General features: G+C 37.6%; 4 protein-coding genes and 1 long non-coding RNA gene across 6 annotated transcripts in view; 3 read left to right on the forward strand and 2 right to left on the reverse strand.

The window, feature by feature from the left end:
- LOC148152511 (uncharacterized) overlaps window positions 1–3328 on the forward strand; it is a 40319-nt gene extending 36991 nt beyond the window's left edge. Inside the window, exon 3 of the long non-coding RNA XR_015762226.1 lies at window positions 2882–3328. This is a non-coding gene — a long non-coding RNA (uncharacterized LOC148152511). The remainder of the gene's footprint in view (window positions 1–2881) is intronic.
- The window catches only part of ntn4 (netrin 4), a 28956-nt gene extending 20263 nt beyond the window's left edge, over window positions 1–8693 (reverse strand). Inside the window, exons 1-2 of the mRNA XM_014970120.2 lie at window positions 8271–8693; window positions 5365–5918 (exon numbers count right to left, since the gene is read on the reverse strand). Of these exons, the coding sequence (XP_014825606.2) occupies window positions 5365–5918; window positions 8271–8316 (600 nt within the window). The 5' untranslated portion in view covers window positions 8317–8693. The remainder of the gene's footprint in view (window positions 1–5364; window positions 5919–8270) is intronic.
- A 4496-nt stretch (window positions 8694–13189) lies between these two features.
- On the forward strand, window positions 13190–17372 carry snrpf (small nuclear ribonucleoprotein polypeptide F). The gene is made up of 4 exons (XM_014970119.2): window positions 13190–13329; window positions 13892–14017; window positions 16707–16771; window positions 17152–17372. The coding sequence occupies exons 1-4, from the start codon at window positions 13327–13329 to the stop codon at window positions 17216–17218; spliced, it is 261 nt and encodes an 86-aa protein (XP_014825605.1). The 5' UTR covers window positions 13190–13326; the 3' UTR covers window positions 17219–17372.
- A 99-nt stretch (window positions 17373–17471) lies between these two features.
- On the forward strand, window positions 17472–27120 carry amdhd1 (amidohydrolase domain containing 1). The gene is made up of 10 exons (XM_014970114.2): window positions 17472–17669; window positions 18172–18278; window positions 18886–18950; window positions 21074–21351; window positions 22443–22668; window positions 23179–23303; window positions 23374–23467; window positions 23539–23699; window positions 24405–24533; window positions 26806–27120. The coding sequence occupies exons 1-9, from the start codon at window positions 17533–17535 to the stop codon at window positions 24508–24510; spliced, it is 1299 nt and encodes a 432-aa protein (XP_014825600.2). The 5' UTR covers window positions 17472–17532; the 3' UTR covers window positions 24511–24533; window positions 26806–27120.
- The window catches only part of LOC106905325 (tetraspanin-9-like), a 34341-nt gene continuing 32366 nt past the window's right edge, over window positions 25869–27843 (reverse strand). For both annotated transcript variants that reach the window (XM_088003320.1, XM_014970118.2), the window contains exons 5-9: window positions 27318–27392; window positions 27143–27244; window positions 26936–27067; window positions 26658–26741; window positions 25869–26537 (exon numbers count right to left, since the gene is read on the reverse strand). In XM_088003320.1, coding sequence (XP_087859446.1) covers window positions 26466–26537; window positions 26658–26741; window positions 26936–27067; window positions 27143–27244; window positions 27318–27392 — 465 coding nt within the window. In that variant the 3' untranslated portion in view covers window positions 25869–26465. The remainder of the gene's footprint in view (window positions 26538–26657; window positions 26742–26935; window positions 27068–27142; window positions 27245–27317; window positions 27393–27843) is intronic.

Below are 27843 nucleotides of genomic sequence, written 5' to 3' on the forward strand. Positions count from 1 at the left end.
AGAGCGACTGTATGTGTTTATCTGAAAGGGCACAGAGGCCAGAGTGTGTGTTTGGAGCACAGAAAAGGGAAACGTGTGTGTGTGTGTGTGCGTGTGTGTGTGTGTGTTTGTTTGTGATTCCTTGTGGGAAACATTTTTCTGACACATACTACGTCGTGGGGACCGAAGGGGAAATGCTGCTTTTGGGTCAGGGGTTAAGTTTAGGACTAAGGTGTGAATTGAGTTGTTAGGCTGCAGAAATGAATGGAGGTCAATGGAAAGTCCCCACAAAGATAGCCACGCCAGTGTGTGTGCGTGTGTGTGTGTGTGTGTGTGTGTGTGCGTGTGTGTGTGTGTGTGTGTGTGTGTGTGTGTGCGTGTGTGTGTGTGTGTGTGTGTGTGTGTGTGTGTGTCTGTGTGTGTGTGTGTGTGTGCGCGCGCGTCAGAAGGAGGCAGAGTACCTAAAAATGGTGCGAAAGTAAGAGTAGAAGTACTTCAACATATTTAGCAGTCCAATTACTTAAGAGTAGAAAAAGTATTTGGTGAAAAGACCTAAATGAAGAGGGCCCCACCGTCTTCTTTAAATCAGACAAAATTGGTGTCAGATGTTTGTAATATTTTAAGGATGTTAAGAAATGTTTCCAGAGGTCATGAAAGGTCAAACAGCCCCCCGACCTTCTCCAAGTCAGACAAAATTGGCGTGTGAATTTGAAGGTCATTTTGATTTCATCAAAGTAGGGGGGCTGGTTGATCTTTTGACCCAACTTCACTCAGGTGGCGAAAAGTTTACTCAAATACTGGAGTAACTGATCAAATTATCAATCATTTAATATTTAAAAATTAGACCATCAGGTGGACCAAAATACAAAGAATTTTGGTATTTTACAGACGAAAATAACAGTAATGTCTGTAAATAACCAAACATAACAAAAAGAAAAAATCTCCAAATCAGTTTCTTTAAATAAAAAAACTTATTAAACTTTAATAAAAACTGCAAAGTGTGTCTGAATCTTTGGTAAAAAATAAATTTCTTCTTTGTTCAATGGGTAGAGAATCCAGAAATCTATTCAAATAAGAGTAGAAATACTTTATAATAAAGTTACTCAAGTAAAAGTAAAAAGTAGAACGTAGTAAAAATACTCCCAAAAGTATTTTCTATTTCAGAAAAGTTACTCAAGTAAATCTAACAAGTTACTTCTCCACTCGGTGGAGTTTTGGTCTCTCTTCCCTCAGGAGGTCAGACTGCGTAACAAACACTTGCATTTTACAGCTGACCTCATGAACGCGTGAATACTTTCCCTCCGTCTCTTCGCCATCACCTTTTCACCACTTCACAGGTGAACACGGAAAGCTTTCAGCACATGAGATGACACGCTTTTATGTTCGCCAGAGAAAGGAGAGAAGCAGAAAACCGAGAATGCCTGCTGCCTGCGATCGCTCCGAGCTACAACTCCCCATCCCTCCACACCTTCACCCTCCCTTTCTCCGACACCCGGCTCCAAACCTCCAGTCTCACTTATCTGATCCCAGCAGCTCACATGCAACCCTGAGAGCTTTGATGGCTGCTAAAAACAACACACAGAGCCTCGTTTTGACTCCTTATGCGGTCAAAAATGTCAGTTTTCAGTCATGTTGATGCAGGTGGAAGCTAATTATTACTGATAAAGCTTTTGTTTTGCAAAACCAGCATAACGCCATGGCTTATTATTGTGCTGATTACACATTTAGCCTTAAAGGTGTCTGACTATGCTTCCTTGAACATGTTAGGAAATGTTTATGAGCTATGCTAAAAATGTTTTGCACAAAATCATCCATGAGATGATGAGATTTTAGTCTGATCAGTTCTGCTTTAGGACCTCTTGCCAGTGTAAATCGAAATAAGCTGCTGCTGGCCACACGCCTAACTCAATGTTTACATTCATGCCTAAAAATTCCTACAAACAAATGCACAATTATACAAATGAAAAGCAAAAGTGGAGCCTCCTGCACAACCAACAAGAATGCAGCAAGTGATTTCTGGATAGTAAGTTAACAAAACACTTGTCTTTTCCATCAGCCATTGTACAGCGGTAAAACTAGCTAACCAAACGGACTGGAGCTCTGCTTGGGTTGCTGGGTAATGGGTTGGGGTTGCCAGGCTCAAGGTTTTCCCCAGAAAACTTGCTAAGCCCATTGGTTGGGCGCTAGGACCAACCACTCAAAAACAGCAGCTCGCGTGTTTTTGAGTGTTTTTGATAATTATGTGCTATTGGAAGATTAATATCTGAACACCAATTATGAAGTCTTAAAAAATGCAAACATTAATTTTTTTTAAATAAGTAATGCTAAACCTAGTGGGGGCACAAGTAAAGCCTGGTGGCCCGCCAGGCTTATAATACACTAAGGAAAACCCCGAGGCTGCTGATTTGTGACGTTACATTAGGAAAGTTTTTGAAATAGCTCATTTTCCAGACACCAAAAAACATTAATGTGTTGCCATAAAACAGTTGGGTGTTTTTTTAAGCACTTGTTTGTTTTTATAAGCAGTAGAAAACCAAATGGAAGTAGAAAAAATGTGCAAAGTGTGAACTTTTCATAATAGGTCCCCTTTAAAAATAAATGGGCTGCAGTATTAAACAAAACCATGTCCAACCTCTTGAAAGTATACTTGTCCTCTTCTGTTTCTGATAGAAACCCGTTTATTGAGAATCTGGTATTGCTTTTCAGAACAGCTCTGGAGCTGTTTAGTTCTGGTACCAGTTAGATTTTATAACAACAATATTTTCTACTGTATTATCAAGGATTCTGTGGATTCGCTCTTCTGATTTGATTTGCCAAAGTGATATTGGATAAACAAGCTAGTATTTCTTCAATATGTGTTGCAAAACTAAATTCAGTAAAACCAACAACTATCTTTGTAAAGGTGAGACTGAAGACTGGAGAGGTACTGAATGAGTTGAAGCACCTTGGGTCAACCCTTCAAAGTTGCAGAAGAAGAAGAAGAAGAAGAAGAAGATTTACAAGACGGCAGTGAGATCTGCTCTGAGGTTTGGTTTGGAGATGTTCAGCAAATCAGACAAATATTCCTGGAAGCAATGTCCTGAATCTGTGAGCAGCTACACTGTAAAAACACAAAATCTCCAGTATTTTTGGTTTAGATTCTAGTCCAAATATCTTAGTTCACTCGAGATTAGACTAAAGTAGCTTGCAAGTAACTTTTACAAGTTTATTTTAAGTAAATAATTCCTTAAAATTGATTAAAGAAAATGTAGTTCACTTGTATATAAAATGTGTTTTTCCCATAGTACCAGCATGTAAGCCTGTCACAATAATCAATAAATCAAATAATCACATGATCAATTAAAGCAAAGGTAATCATTTCGATTGGCATGATTTATGGTTTTTTTCCCTTTCTACCAAAAACTGAATTGTAAAAGTCGTCAGTCTGGTGATTTGTGTCTCTTATAGTCATTTTGTATTTACAGAGACTAAATAATTCAATCTATTTGTTGTTTTGTTTATTTATTTTGATGTTAAATGTTCATTAGAATTTAAAGTTTATGTTTACATTACAGCACTTAAAAATGGTCCCAAAACAAAAATGTTATCATTTATTGCAATAACTTCTGGAACAATTTATCATACATCATAATTTATTGTGACAGGCCTTCTAGTACATTATCAATATTAAGGAATCATTTACTTAAAACAAGCTCCTTTATCTTGCTGAAAAGTTACTTGTAAGTTAGTTTTGTCTTGTTTCCAGTGTGCTAACTTGGTAAACTTTGTGTTTTTGCCGTGTATGAACGAGGTAAATGGCCTCCGTGGTGTAAAGAATCTGTGCAGCTGTCTTGGTTTTGCTCTGGAGCCTCCGGTTCAGGGGTGAAGCCTAATTACAGAGGTGGAGAAAGAGCGGCCAGCTGAGCGGCAGGAGAAAACAGCTGGTCCGTCGGAGCGCTGCCTGACCTCTTCTAAGATCTGGCTCATCAGCTGATGCGTCACAGGTCAAAGGTCAGGCTCCCTGCACAACTGGCTCTCACTAACACAAGAAAGCCACAAACCAAGGGAGGAAAACAATGTTGTTTACACACAGCGCTCCAGCAGCTGTCAGAAACGGTTTGCAGAAATGACCGCCAGGCTCCCAGAGCAGCTGCAGAGCGGCTCCCGACTCACACGCTTCCAATTAAACATCAGTGGATCTCAGGAAGCTCTGCAGCGCCGCAGTCAAAGCGTGCCGATTAAGCACTCAATCACCTGGCTCTGCTCTCGCTCTGCTTCCTACGCTGCTCACCTGTAGCCTTACTTTTCCGGTGACTGAGCCAACACAGGAAAATCGCTCATTCTGCAGCACAGATTACCGTCCACACGCGACATGTAAATTATCTCATCAGTGGAGCTTTTTTTTTTTTTTCCCAGAGGTTGTTGGAAAATGCTGACACACCTCCAGCATTTTCTCTGCAGGTGTGGTTCCGCCCCCCGCTCCACCTGCCTCCTGAGCGAGCTGCGTGTGTTTGGAGCGAAGGAAAAGTTGGATTTTAGCACCGGATTTAAATCCTGGTCACTCACACTGCGTCCAGAGGGAAAAACTGTCTTCACATATTTAAGGGGTTTTGATGCAACGGGATTAAAAAATCTGGCTCTTCATGATGATTAAGTCAATATTAATCACGATTAATCGTTTCAGCCCTATTAAAAAAAACTTTTTCCAGTGTGGTTGGGAATCTGGACCAGGTTTGGTCTATTGAAGCATTTGATGACTTCCATATTGAGCTCTGAAACAAGAACATGTTTTTAATTTATGTTTTAAACTATTTTTGAGGCGGATGTTACTTTTAGTTTCCAAACTTTCACATTAAATGTTACTACTAAAAAGCTCAGGGTGCAGCAACCTATTCTTCTTTGTGTTTCGCCAGCAAATGTGGACAAACTTAGGTCTTAACCTGTTGCAATTAGCAATAAATCACAAGATCAATTAAAACAAGCTTGATCATTTCCATTTGCATGTTTGTTTTTCTGGTGTTGCTTTCTCTTTCTACTAAAGACCGGACGAAACGGCTTCAGTTTGGTGGATTAGTCCTAAATAGCTGTTTTTTGTTCATTTACATTTTAGTTGTTGCTTTGCTTGTTTTGTTTATTTTGGATATTTAAAATGTTTTCTGGTTATACTGTTAAATGTTAGACTTTAAAGTTTGTTAATTTTTTAGATTGTGTACCACTATTTCACTTAAAAGTGGTCTCAAAACAGCAATATTGTCGTTTATCGCGATAAATTCTGAGATGATTTATCGCCCTGTAAAATTTGATACTGTGTCAGGCCTAGGTAAAAGTTATCAAAAGCTTTTGGAAACATGTAAATGCACGGATAAGCTATTTTCTCTGAAAAGTCTTGACAGAGTTTCACCTCACCTCCCCTCGGGTGCAGGGATAAGCTCCAGAGTACTTTGAGGTGCAGGCGGCTCCGTCCCGGCCCCTGCCTGCTTTTCCCTCCTCCAGCCCAAAGGTGGCGCTGCAGTTACTGGCGTAGTACTGCAACATCCTCCACGTTCGGCCAAAGTCCTGCGAGCGCTCCAGGGTCATGGCGGCAGGCCGGGGTGAGCGAAACACGAGGATGAGGTGCGTAAAGTAGAACTCCGTCTCCAGGTCCAGCTGGACCGTCTCGGACTCCACGCCTTCCGCAGACTGCCACCAGGTGTTGGGGTGGCGGAAGGACGAGTCGGACATGGCGCCGGCCAAGTGGGACAGGAAGGGCAGTGCGGCGTTGCATTTGGAGCACTTGGGGGCGCTGCAGGCCGGGTTGGCGTTGGGGTCGGCGTAGGAGCAGTACAGCTCTGTTCCGTTGTTTCCGCAGACGGACTGAGTCAGAACCCGCCGACCCAAGGCGAGGTTTCCCATGCGGGGGTTGCAGGCCCTGCTCTCACAGCGGGGAGCCACACCGGCTCGAAACGCCTCCACCGAAACACCTGGGTAGAGGAATAAATGAAGATTTCATATCAAAGTAGAGGAGGTTTTATACCCCAAACAGCTGAACTTACAGAGTTATTACACACAGAACCACAATAAGGCCCATTTGCTATTGGCAGGGCTGGCACTAGCCTTTTTGGGACCTTCAGCAGATTTTCATTTGGGGCCCAACATACCAACAAGTCAACACTAAATGCTTCATCATTCCTAGGTTACTCTATGTGTGTAACATACCTACTATCATTAGCATCATTCGTATTTAGCTTACATGATACCAATGGCTGTTGATTTTAACAAACTAAAAAAAAGGATTTTGTGATGCAAATTGGTCTTTAAGTGTGCCATATTTTAATTATCTTAAAGTAACATCAGATGATGAGCACTAAATTTACAGTAAACATCGAACATGTTAGTTACCTTACATTTCCCCAACAAGAAATATATTGTCATTATGAAATATGAAATGTATGATGTCATGCTCATACATTTCAATATGAGCATGACATTCTTCAAGATGGCCGCAGTTTTTGACCCTATTAAACCAATTATTTCCATAACATGTTACCTACCATTTCCGTGATTTGGATGAACTTGGACATTTTCGACTTTGGTCATCCTATCCATGCAGCTTTAAAGTAACAATAGGAAGCAAAACTAGATGCTGAAACTGAAACTGTTTGTGAGTCTCACACCAGTCGTCAACTAGAAGGAGATGAAGATGTGGCACACAGACTGTGACCCGGTTAGCATTAGCTTTGGCTAGTTTTAGCAGTTTACGATTTGCTTCTGCTAAACAAGTCCTGTGCATTAGCAGTTTAGTGCTAACTTCTGCTAATTTTTTATATGTTTAGTGGTTCAGCGTTAGCTTCTGCTAATTTTTTATGTGATCAGTGTGTTAGCTACTGCACAGTTAGAGTGTAGCAGTTTAGCGTTAGCTTCTGCTGTTTTCTTTTATATGTTTAGCGGTTCAGCATTAACTTCCACTAATTTTTATGTGATTAGCATTAGCTTCTGCAAAGCTTTTAAGAGTGTAGCAGTTTAAAATGAGCTTCTGCTTATTTTATTATATGTTTAGTGGTTTAGCGTTAGCTTCCACTTAGGTTAACGTTTTTTATGTGATTAGCGTTAGCTTCTGCAAAGGTTTAGAAGAATGTAGCAGTTTAGTGTTGGCTTCTTGGAAAAAAATTGTTTAGCAGTTTATGGTTATCTAATGCTATTGTTATGTGTTTGAGGTTTAGCGTTGGCATAGCTACCATTCTTATCTATGCAATTGTTTTTAGTTCTTCCCATCAGCTTTCTTCTTCCTGAAAAAGAAAGCCACCCCATAGCATGATTCTTTCACCACCATGTTTTTTCCATTGTTTTTGTTTTTTCAAGGTGCCACACAGTATTTTTCAAATTGGTCAATATTACATACATAAAAATGATGGACTCAGTCAATGGCATAGTTTCTAAAATTCACCAACTTTATAATCTTTTTCTTAAATTAAAAATGCAAAAATACTCTTATTGCAAATTATTTCTCTTTTAAATTCACAACAATAACTTAAACATTTTCATATTTTCCCTAATATGAGTTGTGTAACATTTTGGACTTTTTTTGTTTTGTTAATAAAATGTTTTTAGTTTATTTGGAACAACAATTTTCTTCTAAATCTTTGCTGTATTTAGCCAAGCAATGAATGGATGGTTTAAAAGTTGTTGCATGTTCATAGCAGCCCAACTTACTACAAAATAATAGTATAATATACTTAACACTTCAAAATGTGCCCATTTTTGCCAAATTTTTAACATTTTTTTATTTACAGTTGGGTGCCACAACTGGTGCCAAAGTAAAGGGAACCAAATGCAGATTTTCATATGCAAAAAAATGAAAATCCAATTGAAAATATATAGAGGTTTGTGGTTGTAATGTGACTTTATGGGGGTATGAATACTTCTGCAAGGCAGAGCAGAGTTACATTCTGACTCACTGTGTCTATGTACACAAGTCAAGTGATTTACCTCGATCGGAAATGTTATGCAAAACCGGATAATGGAGGCATTGTGCACCTGCCTGCCGCAGACTGCAGCCTGCGTGGACTCTGACACAGATAAAGTTTGGCAGCTATAGAGAGGGATGAGCTGCATTCAGACGCCTTCCAGACGCTCCATGACCCCCCTGCAGGGCCACAGTGTCAGGTTCCGCTGGATTTATTGTCCTGAACCTGCAGCTCAAGCTGGAAAACCTCAAAACCTGCCTCAAAATCAGCTTGCACTAATTTATTATAACACCAGAAGCTTTTTACATAGCAGTATTCGTTACTTGAGTGGCTGATTGCACTAGTTTGTGAGATAAGAACTGGACTTACCTGCGTCTGACAACACGGCCAGACTGATCAGAAATAAAACCAGCATATCTCCTCGCAGAGATAATCCAGAGAGAACTGAACCAGACGGAAAACCATGCAAATATCTTGAAAATATAAAATAAAAAAAGAAGTTCTTCAGATCCAGTGTGGACTTTCTCTTTCACTCAGCAGCGACCCAACGAGGCGATAATAACGCGGCGCTCGGAGAAAACAACATGATCCCGGACGCTGCGTGCCGTCCCGCAGAGAGAGAAGGAGACCCGCAAAGGAGGAAGAGGAGGACGAGGAGGAGGAGGAGGAGGGATGAACGGCGGTGCTCGGCTCGTCTGCAGCTCTCAGACCCGCAGCGTGGTTCATCTCCCCGCAGTCTGACTCCGCCGCCCGGTCATCTATTTCTAAGGAGCGCACAGACGCGGAGGGTTTGTTTGGTGACAGCGGCGCTGCAGCTCCGCCTCTCTCCCTCCGCGTTTTTTTCTTCTTATCCTGCTTAAAGAAATACTCCGATTTACGATTCAAACCGCTTTTAGTGAAGCTTTCATTTAGGTTTGTCCACATCTTGTCACACTATAACCACAAACTCTAATCTATTTTATTTATGTTGTAGCTGGAACTAGTTACATTTACTCAATTATATTGATTTGAGTAACTTTTTTTTTTTTAAAGATGTACTTTTACTACGATATACTTTTTACTTTTACTTTGGTAATGTTTTTATGAAGTATTTCTGCTCTTACTTGAGTTAAACTTCTGGATTTTCTACCCACTGATTGAAGATCAAACATGTTTAAACCAAAAATTCACCAGACACAGACACACACCTGCAGTTTTTATTAAAGTTTTATAAATTTTTTTATTGAAAGAAACTGATTTGGAAAATATATATATATATTGCCAGATTTATTTATTTTTTGTTACTAGGAATTATTGTAATGTTTTCCTTAAAATACCAAAATTTCCACTTAACTTTATTATTATTTATTGTCTGATTATGTAATTTTTAAATATTAGATGATTGTTAATTTGATCAGTTGCTCAGTACTTTTTACCAAATTCTGTTTTACTCTTGAGTCATTTCTGGATGGCTACTTTTTAGTTTTACTTGAGTAAAAATAAGTTGAAGTAGTGCTACTCTGACTTGAGTTCTATTTTTGGGAACTCTACCCACCTTAGTTCCTAGTTACATTTACTTTAGTAACTTTTTGTAAAAAAAAAAAAGTACATTTATTTTTCAAGATAAACTAACGCCTGGATCACAGTGTATAGCAAATTCACAACACTCATCCCTTTAAAACCTCTGATAGTTGGTTAAAATAAAAAGCTAAGATTCACAGTAAATACAATAAAATAATGTATTTACAACTATTCAGTTACAATATTTAGAAATGAGTGCACTGCAGAAGCCTTGAAATGAATATTTTAATGCCTTAAAATCAGATGGTAATGAGTTTGAAAGCTAAACTCAAATGGTATTTTACAGTAGTTTATGGTGCTTCTAGTGACTGTTGCTTTTCTCTTGATAAATATATGCAATGCCTTCTGTGCTACAACACAATAAAGCTGTCAAAGCTCATTAGATTATATATTTTAATAAAGGTGCAGATGATTGCGGGTAAACTGAGCAACAAATTGAAGTTTGTGGTCGCAATAGCCACTGTGTCTGGTGTAAATCCAAATTAGGACACTTTATTACATAAACAGTTGTGTAATTCCCTCCAGTGCTCAGTTTTGGACCGCCGTGTGGATTCCCAGTGAAAAGCTGATTTCTGTTTCCTCCTTTCCTGACTAATTGTCTCACAAAGTGACGCACTGAGAGGAGAGGAGCGCCGATTGATCGCTCTGCTGAGCACCAATCACCTCCTTTGTTGTTGACAATGTTGCTGTCCGTAGAAAACCAGTGACATAAACAGGCAACGTGGAAACGTCAAGTTCTGTTTTCCACACGAGCGTCTGCTCTCAATAATTGACGCAAAAGCAGATTTACTGGGACTTTTCCGAGTCAGTAAGCGTTAAAGCGCCCCCTTGCGTTCGGGGATTGTATCCAAACTTCAGTTTGTGTAATCGGAGCGTGACCCGTTTTCTGCGGATGTGACCCGTGTCCAATAAGCAGTGAGCCAAGCTAAACTATCTCACCTGTTGTCTCGGTTCTGTTTGTCTGTGTTCAGTCAGTGGTCCCGCTCCCCCTCAAGGAGACATTTTCTCTCCAGACCGCCTGCAGCCTCACAGTGAAGCTTCCTGCAGGCCTTTACATCGCTAACCAACTTTATAGGTTATATTTACTGTAATCCAAAAAATATATTTGAGCCGCTCTGCTTTTAAACCCCGTTTGTAAAGTTACACTGTAAAAGAAATAATTTTTTTTTTAGCCTGTTAAAGAAAACACGAAACTCATTCATTTATAAACGTTTAACTCAAATGAAATATTTAGCTAGGAGGATAAACATTTAGTTTGTAAAATAAATATTTAGTGTGGAGTAATGCAATATTTTTAGCTGGCAAAATAAATATTTAATTTGGAGTTAAATATTTAGTTGGGAAACTAAATATTGAACTCTATATAAAATATTTATTTGGGACCTAAACATTTAGCTTCCAAACTAAATATTTAGGTATCTAACTGAATATTTAGTTTGGAAGTTAGAAAATTAAATATTTAGCTCAGAATTAAATATTTAACAACTAAAAGTTTAGATTTCAAACTAAATATTTAGCTTTATAACTAAATGTTGACTTTGGATGTTAAACAAAATATTTAGTATAAAACTAAAAAATTAGCTCCAAATTAAATATTATTTGGGGGGAGGGAACAAAATGTTTAATTTGGAAGTTAAATATTTAGTTTGGAAACTAAATATTTAGCCTTCTAGCTAAATATTTATCTCCAAATTAAATATTTAGTTTAGACCTTTGACATTTATAAATGTAAGGATACGTTGGTTAAAATATAACTTTGAAAGATGAACAGCCAACATATATTTTTATATGAGAGGCTAAATAAAATAAATCTTGCTGTTAATTTTTTACTGTGTAACTTTTCATTCTCCGCTGGACTTGAACCAAAAGTGTGGGAAGATTTTGCACATGGTCGGTTTCGTCAGCTCGTCCTCTTCCCTCCGTTCAGCGGCTCCAGAGGCTCGGCGCTCCTCTGCGGGCTTCAAAGCTGCATCAGGCAGCAGACTGGAAAATTCCCGCTCGCTCCCTGAACAAAGTCGATTCTTTCCAAATGGTGACGTCAACAAACGAAAGGCTTGGAGTCGATGCCAAGACAGTGACTGGGAATCTTATGACACTGAGGCCATATTGTTTTAAAGAGCCGTGGCTTAAATCCAGGAATAGTTTATTGTCTTGGGAAGGTCATGAACAATAAACGTAAAAAAAGAAAAGAAAAAGAAAGTGTGTATTTTTTTTAACGACCACTGAGCATCTGCATGGGAGGTTTTTGCTTTTCTTTCTTTTCAGGTCTTTCCCAGTTAAGATCATATCCTTACTCTATTTGAGATAATTTTCCAATAATGTTTTGATTTTAATTGGTCAGTTTAAGGCTCCTAATGGTCATACACTGCAAAACAAAAACAACAAAAAATTCTCAAATTTTTGTTGAACCAGCAGGTGTGGTTGGCAGATATATACCGTATATATACAGTGAAATGTGGTAAAATTCGGTAAAATGTAGTAAAATTATGTAGAAATACAGTAAAATTTCAGCAACCACAGCTGATTGTATTTTCCTATAAATTAGACATTTTTTTTTTTTTTACAATGTATGTGAAAGCTTTGATTATTTTAATGCCTTGTTTAGTGTATTTTTTTCATTTCTTTTATATGAATCTTTCAAAAAACATTTGCTCATTTTGATAATCTATAATTTATCTCTTAAATCATTCTATTTATCGTAAATTCACAAATCTTTTCGGTATTTAAACTGTTTGTATATTAGCATGTATTGCCTATTTCTCATATTTTTAGTGAAATTATGAAACTGTTTTGTCACATTGTCGAAACCAGACTCCCTGATGGATAGGATAATTAGGGGAAACTTAAGTAAATAAGTTTAGTGATGTAACGTTAGAAGCATTTCAAACATGTTAAGAAAGTGCCAGACCAATTTCGCAGGAATGTTTCTGAAAGAACTCACCTGTTCCTGTAAAATCAGATTTTACCTTATTTACTTAGCGGGTTTCAACTTGTCCATGTGCGTCAGTACTGGATCAACTCTTCATAGCAGGGGAAAAAAGTGCAATTACCATATGATGATATATGTCTCTAAAGGGGAAAAAAAAGAGAGCTGCAGAGACAACTTGCATGACCCAGATCTCAGATGAATATCAAATATTTTGGATGCCTTAATTCAGTTTTCATTTCACTAAACATCTTGCTGTCAAACACAGTTTTATACAAGAAATTAGAACAGAGGAAAACTAAATGTTTACAGATTATAATAGAACAAAATAAACTGAAACAGTGTAGGATAGAATGGAAGAGAATAGAAGCAAAATAACACAATGCATAAAGATTATAAAAGAAAGATTACAATAACACCATGGAACAAAAAGGATAAATAAATTAAAAAGTCAGAAGAAGATGCTGCTTTAAGCCAAGGATTATTAAATTCAATAGAAACATTTAGTACTGAAACATAAACAGTTACAAAAACTGTAAAATCAGAAATATATTGACTGGTGATTGTGGAAAACTATAAATATGACAAGATAACAATAGATTATTGAAACTTAATTAGCACATTATTAAAAGATGGTCAAAAGATTTTTATTAAATTTTTTATTTTATTTCATTTTTGCCTCCTTTTTAGTTTTAATGTTTTTATTTAAGATAATTCTCATCATTTGTTCTCTGTTCTCTTTTTAGTTGAGTGTGCGCATATCTAACCGCTAGGTGGCGGTGCGAAGAGGAAAAAACAGGAAGACTGTCTCAGCATTAGCAGACGTACTTCCTGCCGGCGGCAAAGCGTGCTGCTAGTTGTTTGAACCGAAACGTTACTGTGACGAAAATATTGCATTTTCTACTTTAGCCTTTGATTAACTATTGAACCGAAATAAATATGGTGAGTAAACTCTTAGCGCGGCCTTTAAACTTTATGGATATGACGTAGCGTCCTTCCTGTTTGTGTGTGTCTTTTTGTTTAGCCTTAGCATCGTTAGCTTCTCATTCATAACTTCCACCAAAGCGATAAAGCTGTCACAGTTCGTCAAACAGACTGTTTAAATAGTCGTGTTTGCCTCTGTCTTCTGTAATTATTTACATGCAATCATTTTATTGAAAAGCAGAACGTCTTTAATAGACTTTAATGACGTTGCACGGAGGTGTATTTATTCATTTGCTAAACATGGCGTTACTACAGCTAAATGTTACACTATCAGGACGTCAAGCCTTTACTTATGTTATTTTCTTTTAGGAATTTTAAAAAAGCTCCTTACCACAAGTAGAATAAAAGCTTTATAAAGCTTAAAGTTGCTATTCATGACATTTGGTTTAGAAAATACCTTTTACTGTATCCATGCTTTCCAAACCATAAAATATATCACTGTGTCTTTGTTTTACCTCTAATTTCACTGGTAGCTTTTGGTAAACTAAAGTTTTATTTCCTGTTTCTTCATTTCCTGCAGAGTTTACCTCTGAATCCGAAGCCTTTCCTCAACGGCCTGACAGGAAAACCTGTGATGGTGAAGCTGAAGTGGGGGATGGAGTATAAAGGCTACCTGGTATCTGTGGATGGATACATGAACATGCAGGTGGGAACAACTTGGAGCTCTTCCTGACACTAAATATTACTCACAATGTGAGAATCTGAACCTAATAATTCCAAACAATACTTTCAGATGTCAGTATCTTACATGAAGCTGAAGTTGGTTGCCAATTCCAGCTTCCAATAGCTAAAGGGCGATTCCACTTAATTTTTCACTACTTTCCACATCTTTAATCAACTCTAGTTTAAAAACTACAACACCTATAGACTTGAAACCTGGACTAGATTATTCTGCTTTAATAGCAGAATATTTATAACCATGTTTGGGATTTGTGAAACCTTTTTCTGATTTGTGAAAACTGAATAAAGTTAGATTTTCACCATTTTTGGCACCTCTTTCATTACTACAACTGCTCTAATTAAAAAAATTACAACTCCTAGACTCTTCAAACCTGGAATAGATTATTCTGCTATAATAGCAGAATATTTATAACCATGTTTGGGATTTGTGAAACTTTTTTCTGATTTGTGAAAACTTAAGAAAGTTAGATTTTCACCATTTTTGGCATCTGGATCGCCATAGATCTGCTCTAATTAAAAAACTGTAACTCCTAGATACTTCAAACCTGGAACAGATTATTTTTCTCTTCAAGCAGAATATTTAGAACCATGTTTTGGATTCGTGAAACTTTTTTCTGATTTGTGAAACTTCAATAAAGGCTGATTTCGGACATTTTTTGGATATTGATCACTCCAGCTCCAAAACTGCAACACCTAGACTCTTCAAACCTGGACTATATTATTCTGCTCTAATAGCAGAATATTTTAATCCATGTTTGGGATTTGTGAAACCTTTATGTGATTTGTGAAACTTCACTAAAGATCAGATCACTATTCTTTTATGTTCCATGCAGTTTTTTTCAAATTCAATTCTAATTCAAAACCACTTTATTAATCCCAATGGGAAATAAAATGTTGGTGTAACTCATTAATTTTTCAAAGAGTTATTGTAGATGGTGATGGCTGTTGGAAGGACAGATCTTTTGCAGGGGTCTAAGTGAAATTTCACAAATCAGAAAAAGGTTTCACAAATCACAAACATGATTCTAAATATTCTTCTAGTAGAGCAGAATAATTTAGTCCAAGTTAGAAGAGTCTATTTCTTGTAAATTTGGAATTACAGCAGTTCTCGTTTGACAGAGATAAAAATAAAGTGGTGATATCTCACTTTTTGGAAGTTTCACAAATCCCAAACATGGTTATAAAAATTCTATCACTTGAAAATAATCTGATCCAGGTTTGAAGAGTCCAGGTGTTGTAGTTTTTAAACTAGAGTTGATTAAAGATGCGGAAAGTAGTGAAAAATTAAGTGGAATCGCCCTTTAGCTATTGGAAGCTGGAATTGGAAACCAGCTTCAGCTTCGTGTATCTTGCTTGGATTGTGATTTTTGATCCAAGCAGGATTTACAGAACGTAAATAAGCTTCTGAACGTTATCAGACGTGTTGCAGCATAAAATAAGACCTGCTTAATGCTGCAGCTCATTGAACCAAGTTTGGTTTTGAATAACAGAAATTTGTCAACATTATTTTTTTTTTTAAACTGTTGCGATGAAAGAAAAAAAAAAGCATATTAAATGTTTCGGTATCCTTTAAAATTTCAAGTCGTATAATTTGATCTTTAACATTATTTTTACATGGAACAAAATATTCAGGCAGAGTTAGCACCTGCCTAAATATTTTCTTAATATTTGTTCTTCAAACCTGAGAAAATGCAAACTAAATATCAAAATGAGAGTAAATATATTTTATAGATGTTATGTTGTCTCTGAATGTGAAGTATTTGTTGTGGAAATTATGTAGTCATACTAATGCAACAGGCAATGAGATGAATCATTGATCTGCTTTAATTTATTAAGATGTTGCAACAAATTTGGCTTAAAGAGTTTCCTAAACTCTCTACTTACTGCTGAGAATTGATTTCACTTTTTTTTTTCCAAGTCTGACTTCTATATATTTTCAAAATAAAATACTGCCTGCTCAATTTGCTGTTGAACTGGTTAGAAAATAAATCACAATAAAACATTTCTGTAACGTTATTTTTTTTAATGCTATTGGCCAGTGATTAGTTTCCACTTGGTGACTTGGATCCTCATTTAATGCCCATATTCTATAAGCTGCGCAAAAAATAATAATAATAATAAAAACCAAACCAAAAAACTAAATTTACACCTGCTGAACAATTCTTCAGACTTTATTTTACCCCAAATCCAGCAGAGGGCGCTGCAAAATCACCTTCATTTTGATCCACATTTGAGTAAATTTATAATTTAAAAAAATTAAAATAAAAAAATTGGTAACTGCTTACCAAACCTTTTCTGCTTAGTTATGAACTAAACTTGATGTTCATGTTAATACCTTTCAGTGAAGAACATCTCTAACATGAATAAACTCTGAAAACAATTAGAATGTTGCAGCTATGATAAAAATAAAACCAATTAGAGAATTATTGGCAGAGTTGTTTTTGTCTGATCTTAATATCCAAGTGAACTTTCATTTAGTAACTTTCTTGGTTAATTTTTGCCACGCAGAGTGTTTGTTTTACTCTGCGACGCTTTTAAAATGGCCGACGCAGGACAGGAAATTATTGTGTGTTAAAACAGGAGGAAGGAAACAAAACAAAAACATCCATTTCCACTAAAACCTTTTGACCTTTTTTATGCATGATTTCCACCAGTTGGCGAACACAGAAGAGTATGTTGATGGAGCGTTGGCGGGGCATCTTGGTGAAGTGCTGATCAGGTATGGAGATGGTTTTTTTATCGCATTAGCGCTGTGGTTTATTCACATGGATGTGCTCTGAAAAAGACGCGTAAAAAATTTACATTTTACTGCCACAATCTGACCCTGAAACACGTCGGAAGAAACAAAATGTAATAAAAATGTATGCAACTGAAACATTTTTTTGTTATTGTAAGTTGGATCAGAGTGCTGAGGAACTTTTATGTAGCATCACAGCGTGGATGCTAATATTCGTTAGCCACTTTTAAAAATGGGAAAGATGAGAGAGCATTAAATTCAAGACTGTTTTTGTTGCAGCAGAAAACAGGAATCCTAACCAACATCTGTTAACTATTAAATGTGCTAGAAAAAGTTTTTGAATTTTTTTTTTCCCTCCACAGATGCAACAATGTCTTGTACATCCGAGGGGTGGAAGAGGAGGAGGAAGATGGAGAAATGAGAGAGTGATGAAGATGTTTTTGTAGTTGTACCTGGTGGTGGAGTTAACCTGCGTTTGTGTTTTCACCATGTGAAACAAATTTTGATTTTCTTTTTTACTACGATGCCTGTTTGCGTGTTGCGATCCAGAAACAATAAAACGATTATTGTAACATTTCCTAAAGCGGATTTGTGTCCTTTTTGTTTTTCTCTCTCTCTGAATCTTAATGTGTTTGAGCTCTGCCCGCCCATCTCTCTGTGCACTTTGACCTCTTCTCTCTTTGGCAAATATTTGCCTCGTTTCCACCCCAAGGTAGTCTGAGCGTTGCTTTTGAAGAGGGAAAATGTCCAGAAATCACAGGCTGCTGGTGAAAAATGCCGAGCAGGTTGTTTTAATCTGCAACAACGGGGAGAAGTTCCTGACCAGGCATGGGATGAACAACCTGAGTGTGATCGAAAACGCCAGCATTGTCGTCGGCAGGTGAAATTTAACAAAAAGAATTTAAAAATCATTTTTAATTTTAAAAAAGTGATTATAAAAGCTGCTGTTTGAGGTAGAAAGTGGTTTATTTGTCCAACATGAGACCCGTTTGCAATGATGCTCTTTTTTCTGTTTGTCCACTGGCGCCCTCTGCTGGATATTGTTGATTACACCAAAAGTCACTGGAATATTTATTTTTTAAAGCTAAGTTTGTCACCAACTACAACCAAGAGCCAACTTTTGTACATTTCCTAATTACAGTTTTTAAGTTAGGCTTTGAGTTTTGTGCAAAAGTTTTAAACCAATCCTAATCTCTTCATATTAGCAATTAACAGATCAAAGTGTCTGAAGGTGTTTTCAGTCTGACTCATGACCTCATTGAGTGGAAGAAAAGTAAATAAATGAGGGTTGACCCAAGAATTTTACACATGACTTCTTCCACCTCAACTGCAGTCTTTAAAATGGTTGGTTTTTAATTTATGTGAACTATTTCTCCTGGCAGTGATGGTCTGATTAAAGCTGTGGGTCCTGCAGAAACCATCAGTGCTCGGTACTCCGAGTCCTCCTTCGATAATGTGATCGATGCTGCAGGGATGTGTGTTCTTCCTGGTGAGTATCGGCTGCAGTTTGCTGCATCCGACTAATTCATGCATCTTTCAGACCTTAAACATGGAAAATGTTTAAACTCTGCAACTGTTAAAAGTGCTTTATTAAGTTTATGCATCTATTAAGGGTAACTAAAATGCACCTTCATGACAAAGTCAAACACTTTTTAGTAAAAACTTATATTTATGTCTTAAATCTATTTGAAGAGGCCATAAATTAAACATCTTTAGACATGGGACTAATGTACAAAGCTGAAAAGTGGGAATTTAATTGGAAACTTTTAAGTATTGTATTTAAAACACATCTCCAAGAGAGGACAATAACGGTTAACGATTAGCATTATCCCATTAGTATTTTTATTTTATTCTCAGTCCTTTAAACATTTTTTTTTTCTACATTAAGAGGAAATAACATCTGACATAAAATCTTTTTCCTCACTATCTTGTACAGAGAACATAAACATTGTGAAATTTAACTCAAAAATCAGTTTATTTTGTAAAACACAGATATCTAGAAAACAAAAATGGAAAAAAAAATATGTGGAAACTCAAACTGATTTCATTTATTAGAATAAAGAGCACTGAAGTTGTTTTCCCTTGTTTTGTTTCAGGGCTTGTTGATGCTCACACTCATCCAGTCTGGGCCGGAGACAGAGTTCATGAATTTGCAATGAAGGTACAAACATCCTGACTGAGTCTGTTCACTCCCACAGCTTCATTCAGAATGTCCTGGAAAATCTAGAACTGGATTATTATTATTTCCCAGATCTGGATAAACATGAATAAGGAAATGCAGTGAAATATTTATTATTTTAGTCCCTCTGTTCGCCAATCCTTTCGTTTAGTCGCCAGCTTTATGCAGGGTGTCCACGCATCCTCAAAAAGTCTGAAATTCATAAAATAAGACTTTAAAATAATTAATTTAAAAACATTTTAATTATCACTCATATTTTGTGTGACAGGACTATTTAATCTTGTGGGCAGAAATCTTTCGTGTCCTGTGACTTGAGGCTAGTGCTAACTAGCTGCTAAAGTAGCCTTGCTAGATAGCGTTTTCTTTTCTTTTGGCCTCTATCGTAGCACCTTAGTGAAGCCCCCACCTGCTTTAACAAACATTTGTGCTGTTTGTGCAGCAGATTTCTTTGTATGTGCTGCTATTATTTTAAAGATATTAATAAATGTTTCCAGAGGTCGTCAGAGGTCAATAGGCCCCACCCCAATCAACCGTCAAGCAACTGTGCTATAAAAATTTTAGCTTCACAAACAAAGCAGAATTAATTTATATCAATTTTGTTTGGTTTTGTTAATCTGTGGCAGAGGTGGATTTCTGGTGACCTCTGGAAACTTTTGTTTGGCTGAACAAATGTAGCACGGTTCATTGACGCCGTGTTTCGTTTGATTTTGTATGTGGACCGGTTGGTTGGCCTTTGATGAGGAAACATTTATTAATATCTTTAAAATAATGGCGGCATAAACGATTTTTTTTCTGTTGCACAAACGTTTGACGCCAATATTTAATTTGAAGGGGAGGCTTAGGAATCTTTCCGTTATGGTTCCAAACGGTTGAGGCTACTGCTAACTAGCTGCCAATATATCGTTGCCAGCTAGTTAGCTTTCTTTTGCGTCCATCATGGATAAGTGTAAATTTATCGCCAGTTGGCCACTTTTGTTGCCAACCCATGTGATGTTACATGTATTAAATTTTTAAAAATGGCTTAATTGTCAAAATTGAGACGAAATCTTTTTTAAAACATTTCTTGTTATTACGTGTTTTATATCTCGTCTGAGTTGGAAGGTTTCTTGTTTTAAGATTCCCTTCTGAAGCTGAAGCTGGTTTCCAATTCCAGCTTCCAATCGCTAAAGGGCGATTCCACTTAATTTTTCACTACTTTCCGCATCTTTAATCAACTCTAATTTAAAAACTGCAACACCTAGACTCTTCAAACCTGGACTAGATTATTCTGCTCTAATAGCAGAATAATCTAGTCCAGGTTTGGGATTTGTGAAACTTTGTGATTTGTGAAACTTCACTAAAGATCAGATCACTATTCATAAATGTTCCATGCAGTTTTTTTCAAATTCAATTCTAATTCAAAACCACTTTATTAATCCCAATGGAAATAAAATGTTGGTGTAACTCAATAATTTTTCAAAGAGTTATTGTAGATGGTGATGGCTGTTGGAAGGACAGATCTTTTGCGGGGGTCTGTTAAGTGAAGTTTCACAAATCACAAACATGATTCTAAATATTCTTCTATTAGAGCAGAATAATTTAGTCCAAGTTTGAAGAGTCTATTTCTTGTAAATTTGGAATTACAGCAGTTCTCGTGTGACCGAGATAAAAATAAAGTGGTGATATCGCACTTTTTGGAAGTTTCAAAAATCCAAAACATGGTTTTACATATTCTGCTATTAATTGAAAATAATCTGATCCAGGTTAGAAGAGTCTAGGAGTTGTAGTTTTTTAATTAGAGCAGTTTTAGTGTGATCCAGATGCAAAAAGGTGGTAAAATCAGCCTTTGTTGAAGTTTCACAAATCGGATAAAAGTTTCACAAATCCCAAACATGGTTATAAATATTCTGCTATTATAGCAGAATAATCTAGTCCAGGTTTGAAGAGTCCAGGTGTTGTAGTTTTTAAACTAGAGTTGATTAAAGATGCGGAAAGTAGTGAAAAATTAAGTGAAATTGCCCTTTAGCTATTGGAAGCTGGAATTGGAAACCAACTTCAGCTTCGTAAATTGAGCTGGTGAAACTTGTAGAAACTCCTTAAAGATGGCGAACACCTCCGTCCTGCAGCTAGCCGGAGCCACCTACATGGAGGTGCACCGCGCCGGAGGAGGAATCCACTACACGGTGGAGCACACTCGAGCCGCCGCCGCCTCCGACCTGCTGTCCTCCCTGAGGAGCCGGCTGCAGCGGATGCAGCGAGCCGGAACCACCCTGGTGGAGTGCAAGAGCGGATACGGCCTGGAGCTCCAGACGGAGCTGAAGATGCTGGAGGTGATCGAGGAGGCGAGCAGATCGCTTCCCATCAGCATCTCCTCCACCTACTGTGGAGCCCACGCTGTGCCCAAGTAAGAATCCTTCACTCGGTAAAATACTGACGCCACTTCTGAAGTATTTAATGTTCTTCTATACAACGTGGTCACAATAGCGCAGTCATATTCTGTGACGATCTATATTTCCATAATGTTAGTTCTTATTCTTTGTTGCTGCTTGAAAAGTTCACGTTTTGGGCGTAGCATAGTGTTAAAATGCTGCAGCTGCAGCTCCCCCTACGGTCATAAGATATGGTGGTCACAGAATACGTTGTAACACCGGTGTTCTGTCGGTGGAGAATACCGGAAGTTTGTTTTGATAGTCTGGTGCTTTGGTGTCAAGTTGTCCTTTTTTTTTAAATTACAATTTTGTTTACAAACACTTCATCATTAATTTTATTGATTGTTTCTGCTGTTTTGTTTATTTTGGATATTTTAAATGTCTTCCAGTGTTAAATGTTCATTGATATTTGAGAATGGAATTGAAAATGTTCTCAAAACAACAATATTATCGTTTATTGCCACAACTTCTGGGACCTAATGATAAATTGTCCCAGTAATTATTGCGATAGGCAATATTATTATTTAGAAACAATTTCCAGGTAATATATTGACAACAGCATAATAATGCAAGTTCGCCCTCAACAAAAACAAAAAAAAAACAACTTAACACTCAAACTGGAAGACATTTTAAATAAAGCAATAAATGCAAGAGAAATAAAAACACTTAGAACTGCAACCTTGAATAAAATGTTTTTTATTTATTGTCTAAAAACAAATTTGACCATATTAATCATTAGAAGGGAAATTAAGGCCATCTTTATTGCTTATTGTGACAAGTTTAGCTTTTTTCATATAGTACACAGTTTAAAATTTAGCAACAATCATTTAAAAGTTAAATATTCTGCAACATATTTAATCTGTCAGTTTGGGGGAAGAATAATAAGTCGATCAAACACCAGATTAAACAATTTTATGACTCCGCTTGCTATAGAAAACTACAGTGTACATTTATTTCTAACTATGGAGTTAATATGAAATTTATGCACCAAATATTGCAGAAAAAGTTTGGCGTTATGCTGAAATGATGGGTTGAATGTAACACAGGCGCCGTTTCTGTCCCTCAGAGGGAAGACGGTGGCAGAAGCCACAGAGGACGTCCTGCAGGTTCAGCTTCCTCGGCTGAAGGAGCTGATGTCGGCCGGGAGACTGAAGGTCCAGAACATCGACGTTTTCTGCGAGCAGGGAGTTTTTGATCTGGACTCGACGCGCGCCGTCCTGCTGGCTGGGAAAGAGATGGGGCTGAACATCAACTTCCATGGAGACGAGCTGCATCCCATGAACGCTGCAAAGGTTTACCCAGATTGATTACTTGACCATTTGTAGCAAAGGATCTGCAGCGTTGGGCTGATTTGTTTTTGAATGAATCGATAAATAATTGGATGGCGAAAGATGCTTGAGATTTTTCTTTTTACAAATTTTTAACCAGATGAAGCTAAAACTGACACTCGAGGTCATATTTACCGAGTTTTGTTTTTCTTAATTGCAAAATGTATTTATATATATATTTTGTTTCAAGTTTCCATTTCTAAATAAGGCTGCAGCTAACATTTATTTTAATAGATTATTCTGAATAAAAATTTACACATGCTGCAGATTTTTTATGTAATATTAGAAATGCATAAAAATGTAAATCAGCAAATAAAATATTTTATTGCTTAAAATGCAGGGACAGATCATAACTTACTCTACAATACCACCTGAGGAGTTCAACGTACATCTTCTGCCCTGAATATGTTGTTCATTCACCAAAAGTTAATTTTTTTAATGGATTATTCATTAACACAAGCTGCTGTGTCTCAGATGGGAGCGGACCTCGGAGCGTTGGCCATCAGCCATCTTGAGGAGGTCACGGACGAAGGGATCGTCGCCATGGCGAAATCGAAAACCGCCGCCGTCCTCCTCCCGACCACGGCTTACATCCTGCGGTACTGAGACAGCGACCTGGCGCTCTCTGCTCCTGGGATTTGTAGTTTATGGATGTTTCTGTGCCCTCAGGCTGCCTCAGCCTCGGGCCAGAGACATGCTGGAGGCAGGCGTGATCGTCGCCCTCGGCAGCGACTTCAACCCCAACGCTTACTGCTGCTCCATGGTCAGTACTCGCTGCTAGCTTCCTGTCCGTCTCAACCTGTTCTCCTCATGTAAATGTTTTGTCATTCCCAGCCGGTAGTGATGCATCTAGCCTGTGTCAACATGAGGATGTCCATGACGGAGGCTTTGGCTGCCGCTACCATCAACGCCGCCTACGCACTCGGCCGCTCCGACATGCACGGATCCCTGGAGGTGAACAAACGTGGAGACCTGCTGATCCTGAACGCAACACGGTAAATAAACTCTGAGAAGTTTATCCAGGATGCCCGCGCATCTTAAAGCCTTAAAATGCAACTAAAGATACAAATTGGCCTTAAATACGTAAATATCAGATCTGTTGTCCTGGCAGGAATATTTAGTTTCATGTTCTATGTAGTCTTTTTTCTCACATGCCAACATCATTGGCTTTCATGAGGCGGTTGCGTATGGAAGGCCAAAGTGGACATAAATCGACATTTTCACTACATGTCTTAACAAAAAATGCTGGTTTTTGACATTGAAATTGTAAAATGTCATGCTGAGATGTTTAGTCTATGCAGAAACTTCCACACTGTCAACAGTTATCTTAATTATTGCTGATGTTTGGCTGTGTCATTGCTCTGTAAAACAATTAATAAAATTTAAGACCTGTGTTTAACATGTTTAAGATCTTAATGTATGGTGCTAACATTCTCAACTTAAATCAGTATCAAGATGGCTGAAAGTTGGGTAGAATTTGATGCTTTGAACAGCAAAACTGGCCGATATTGAGTTTAATGTCAGCCGTATTGTAAATTTTAGTGGGTCAATGATGGGAATCCTACCAATTTTAATAAACTCCACTTGTTAAATGAATGGAGCTACAACTTGGTGATATTTAAATTTGCTCCACAATCATCAATTAATTTAAAGTTGAGAAATTCAAACATTATTTTTAAGACTTTCTCTGCTGTTTGAAGGTGGGAGCACCTGATTTACCAGCTGGGCGGACACCAGGAGCTCATCCGCTACGTCGTCATCAGAGGAAACATAGTGTACGATAACGACAAAACCCTTGACCTCTGACCCCGAAGGAACTCCCAGCAGAGGTATGTCTAAAAATAAAACCACACTTCCTTCCAGCTTTCAGAAAAAACAGCTGGTTTTATCTTTGCCACCAAATTGAGTGTATATATCTGAATGAACAGTAGTCAGTGGTGTGTGTTTAAATCTCAATGAGCAGCAGAAATGACCAAACAAAATGGTTGGATTTATGAAAAAATGCAACACTTGGAATTTGTAGCCTAAGAATATCGTTGCTTACTTTGTGCATTTTAGATAATATTTCTACTTTTTAGCAACTTTTTCAGTTTTTATTCAGATAAAAACACAGATTCTTGTTTTATTGCTTTATATAAGCATATTTGTACATTTGGCAACAAAATTAAAGTTAAATCCTACCATTGTGTTTTGAAACTTCTGCAGCCTGTTGAGTTTTGATTGGCTGATGTGGTTCATTTGAGATTTAAAGGCACACTCAAGAACACCTCTCTGCAGGAAACAGAAAGGGACGGAGACGGACCACTGTCAGTCTCGTACCTTATTTGGAAATGGGACCATTGCAATCCGGAAGTGAAGGGGGCGCTATTTCTTATACTTCCGTTTTTATTTTCTTTTGAAATCTGTGATATATTTTCACCTTTAGGAAAGAGTTTAACTCAGAATGTATTTGAACTTCTCTTATTTACTTCATGGCAGCTCACAGTTTTTAGCAAATTCTGTAGCTTTTGGTATACTGCTACTGCCTCTAGTGGCGTGGGGGTGGTAACGCAACTAATCTAATTACATTACTAAATCAGAATACCACAAAGTCTTTATTTACTATTAATTATGGCATTATAAAACATTTTTTCATTTTCTTAAGGATGTAGCGCCAGTTAAGACACACATTACTTTTATACACATACTTATCTTCTTAAAAGGTAGTCTCTGATATACATATATTATTTATAATGTATAAAAGCGATGTTTCTTTTAACTGGCGCTACATCCTTACGAAAAAATATGTTTTATAATGCCATAATTAATAGTAAATAAAGACTTTGTGGTATTCTGATTTAGTAATGTAATTAGATTAGTTGCGTTAACACCCCCACGCCACTAGAGGCAGTAGCAGTACACCAAAAGCTACAGAATTTGCTAAAAACTGTGAGCTGCGCTAAAGTAAATAAGTTCAAATACATTCTGAGTTAAACTCTTTCCTAAAGGTGAAAATAAAAATGGAAGTATAAGAAATAGCGCCCCCTTCACTTCGGGATTGCAGTGGTCCGTCTCCGCCCCTTTCTGCAGAGAGGTCCTTCTTGGCACACTGACTGCAGTTTGGTCACAGATATATAGACTCAGATGATTAAATATCAGCAGAAACCAAAAGAAAAACCTCAGACTGGTGATCAATATCAGCCTTTATTGAACATTTTAGTTGATAATCACTTTCCACAGGCAGGGATATAAACCTGATTTTCAGTAGAGGCTTATTTAAAAACAAGGAATAAAAAACTATTTTAGATGTTAGAATATGTGAGTGCATAGATTAAGTAAAAGTAATAACAGTGGCAAACATGTGAACTGCCTTTCTACTTAACATGAACAGTGTTTCCCAACCCTGGTCCTCAAGGCACACTGACCTGCATGTTTTAGATCAGGAGTGCCCAAGTTCAGTCCTGGAGAGCTACCATCCTGCAACACACCTGAATGGCTTATCAGGCCTCTGTAGAGCTGATCCAGGTCTGTTGGAGTAAGGATACTTCTAAAACCTGCAGGATGGTAGCTCTCCAGGACTGGACTTGGGGCCCCCCCTGTTTTAGATGTTGCCCTGCCTCAGCACATATGATTGCAATTGCTGGCTGATTAACAAGGTTTTGCTGAATTGCAGTCATCTGAATGGTGTATGTTGAAGCAGGGGAACATCTAAAACATGCCAGGGTTGGGAAACACTGTTCTAGACTATGACAGTTTAAGTACCAGAGGTGATCTGGATCCCGTTAAGCTTCGTATTTCTTTCCGGCTCGGTGGATCTGTTGGTAAAGTGTCATGGAGAACGCCATGCCCAGCAGCTGGAAGAAAGAGATGATGTTCAATTAGTTCTGCTTTTATTAGTCTTTATTTTGTTAAAGTTCTGGTTATATTGGGTTCTAGTAAATTGATCATTATCAAACATAATTTAATGTACTCACCTGTATGACCAACACACACATGGCAATGGTTCCCAGCAGGTGTTTGTTGGCATCCACCCACTGCTCCGCCTTATCATAGCAACCCTGAAAACAGAAAACCTTCAAGTTAATCAATAACACTTTAATTCTTTTTCTGTTTTTCTTCCAGGTGAATTGGGGCTGGACTCTTAAAAGCCTGAACTGAGATGCTAATAATAGCCTCTATGTTAACCCTCATGTTGACCAACAGTAACAAACTGCAGTGTGAAAAAATAAAGTGTTTAGTTAGTTAATCTTACTTCCATCCAGAAGGCGTTTGATGCATTGCGGCCACAGTTCAGGTGACGCTGCTGGCAGCAGCTGTCTGGAACGACGTTCTCCTGCATGATGCTGGACCAGTCGTCCGCCTTCGTCACGCCGCAGCACTCCCACTGCAGAGGAGGAAACCAGTTCAGAATAAAGAAACCACTGACATAAAACCAAACCTCCTTACTGGTGTGGTCTACCTCTCTCTGTATGGTGTTCCACACATCCCTGAGGCCGGCATTGTTCTCTGTGTTGTACAGCACCAGCCCCTCTTTAAGGTCCTGTCTGGCATTGTCCCTCACCTGGGAAGACATAGGGAGTGAGGATTATGGGTAATCGACACAAAGAGCACAAAGGGTAGGAGTCGAGTTTTACCTCTTCTATGTAGACAAAAAAGAGGATGAGGAGGATCAGTTCAGCCAAAAGGATGATCAACAGAACGATGAAGAACTGTTTGAAAGAGGGAAAAGTGTTTCACAAGATCGTATTTACTCACTGAAGATTAACAGCTGAAAGTTATACAAGAAATGAAACGACCAAAATGACACATACTAAACTATGATGTCAAAAAATGACCAAAATCACACATACTAACTACACTATGTCAAAAAATGACAAAAATGACACATACTAACCTATGATGTCAAAAAACGACCAAAATGACACATACTAACCTATGATGTCAAAAAATGAGATAAAATGACACGTACTAAACTATGATGTCAAAAAACGACCAAAATCACACATACTAACCTATGATGTCAAAAAATGACAAAAATGACCAAAATGACACATACTAAACTATGATGTCAAATAACGACCAAAATGACACATACTAACCTATGATGTAAAAATGAAATAAAATGACATTTTAATTTCAAAAACGACCATCATAGGTCGT

The sequence above is a fragment of the Poecilia mexicana genome, unplaced genomic scaffold (assembly GCF_051168715.1).
Source record: "Poecilia mexicana isolate PSO_F unplaced genomic scaffold, ASM5116871v1 scaffold_23, whole genome shotgun sequence".
NCBI classification, from domain to species: Eukaryota; Metazoa; Chordata; class Actinopteri; order Cyprinodontiformes; family Poeciliidae; genus Poecilia; species Poecilia mexicana.

Excerpts from the sequence above, each read along its gene's own strand:
- snrpf (XM_014970119.2), top strand. Across the intron at positions 14,018-16,706 it reads ATGGATACATGAACATGCAG|TTGGCGAACACAGAAGAGTA; the intron begins GTGGGAACAACT and ends GATTTCCACCAG. Across the intron at positions 16,772-17,151 it reads CTTGGTGAAGTGCTGATCAG|ATGCAACAATGTCTTGTACA; the intron begins GTATGGAGATGG and ends TTCCCTCCACAG.
- amdhd1 (XM_014970114.2), top strand. The coding sequence starts at position 17,533 with ATGTCCAGAAATCACAGGCTGCTGGTGAAAAATGCCGAGCAGGTTGTT. Across the intron at positions 17,670-18,171 it reads GCCAGCATTGTCGTCGGCAG|TGATGGTCTGATTAAAGCTG; the intron begins GTGAAATTTAAC and ends TTCTCCTGGCAG. Across the intron at positions 23,468-23,538 it reads ACGCTTACTGCTGCTCCATG|CCGGTAGTGATGCATCTAGC; the intron begins GTCAGTACTCGC and ends TGTCATTCCCAG.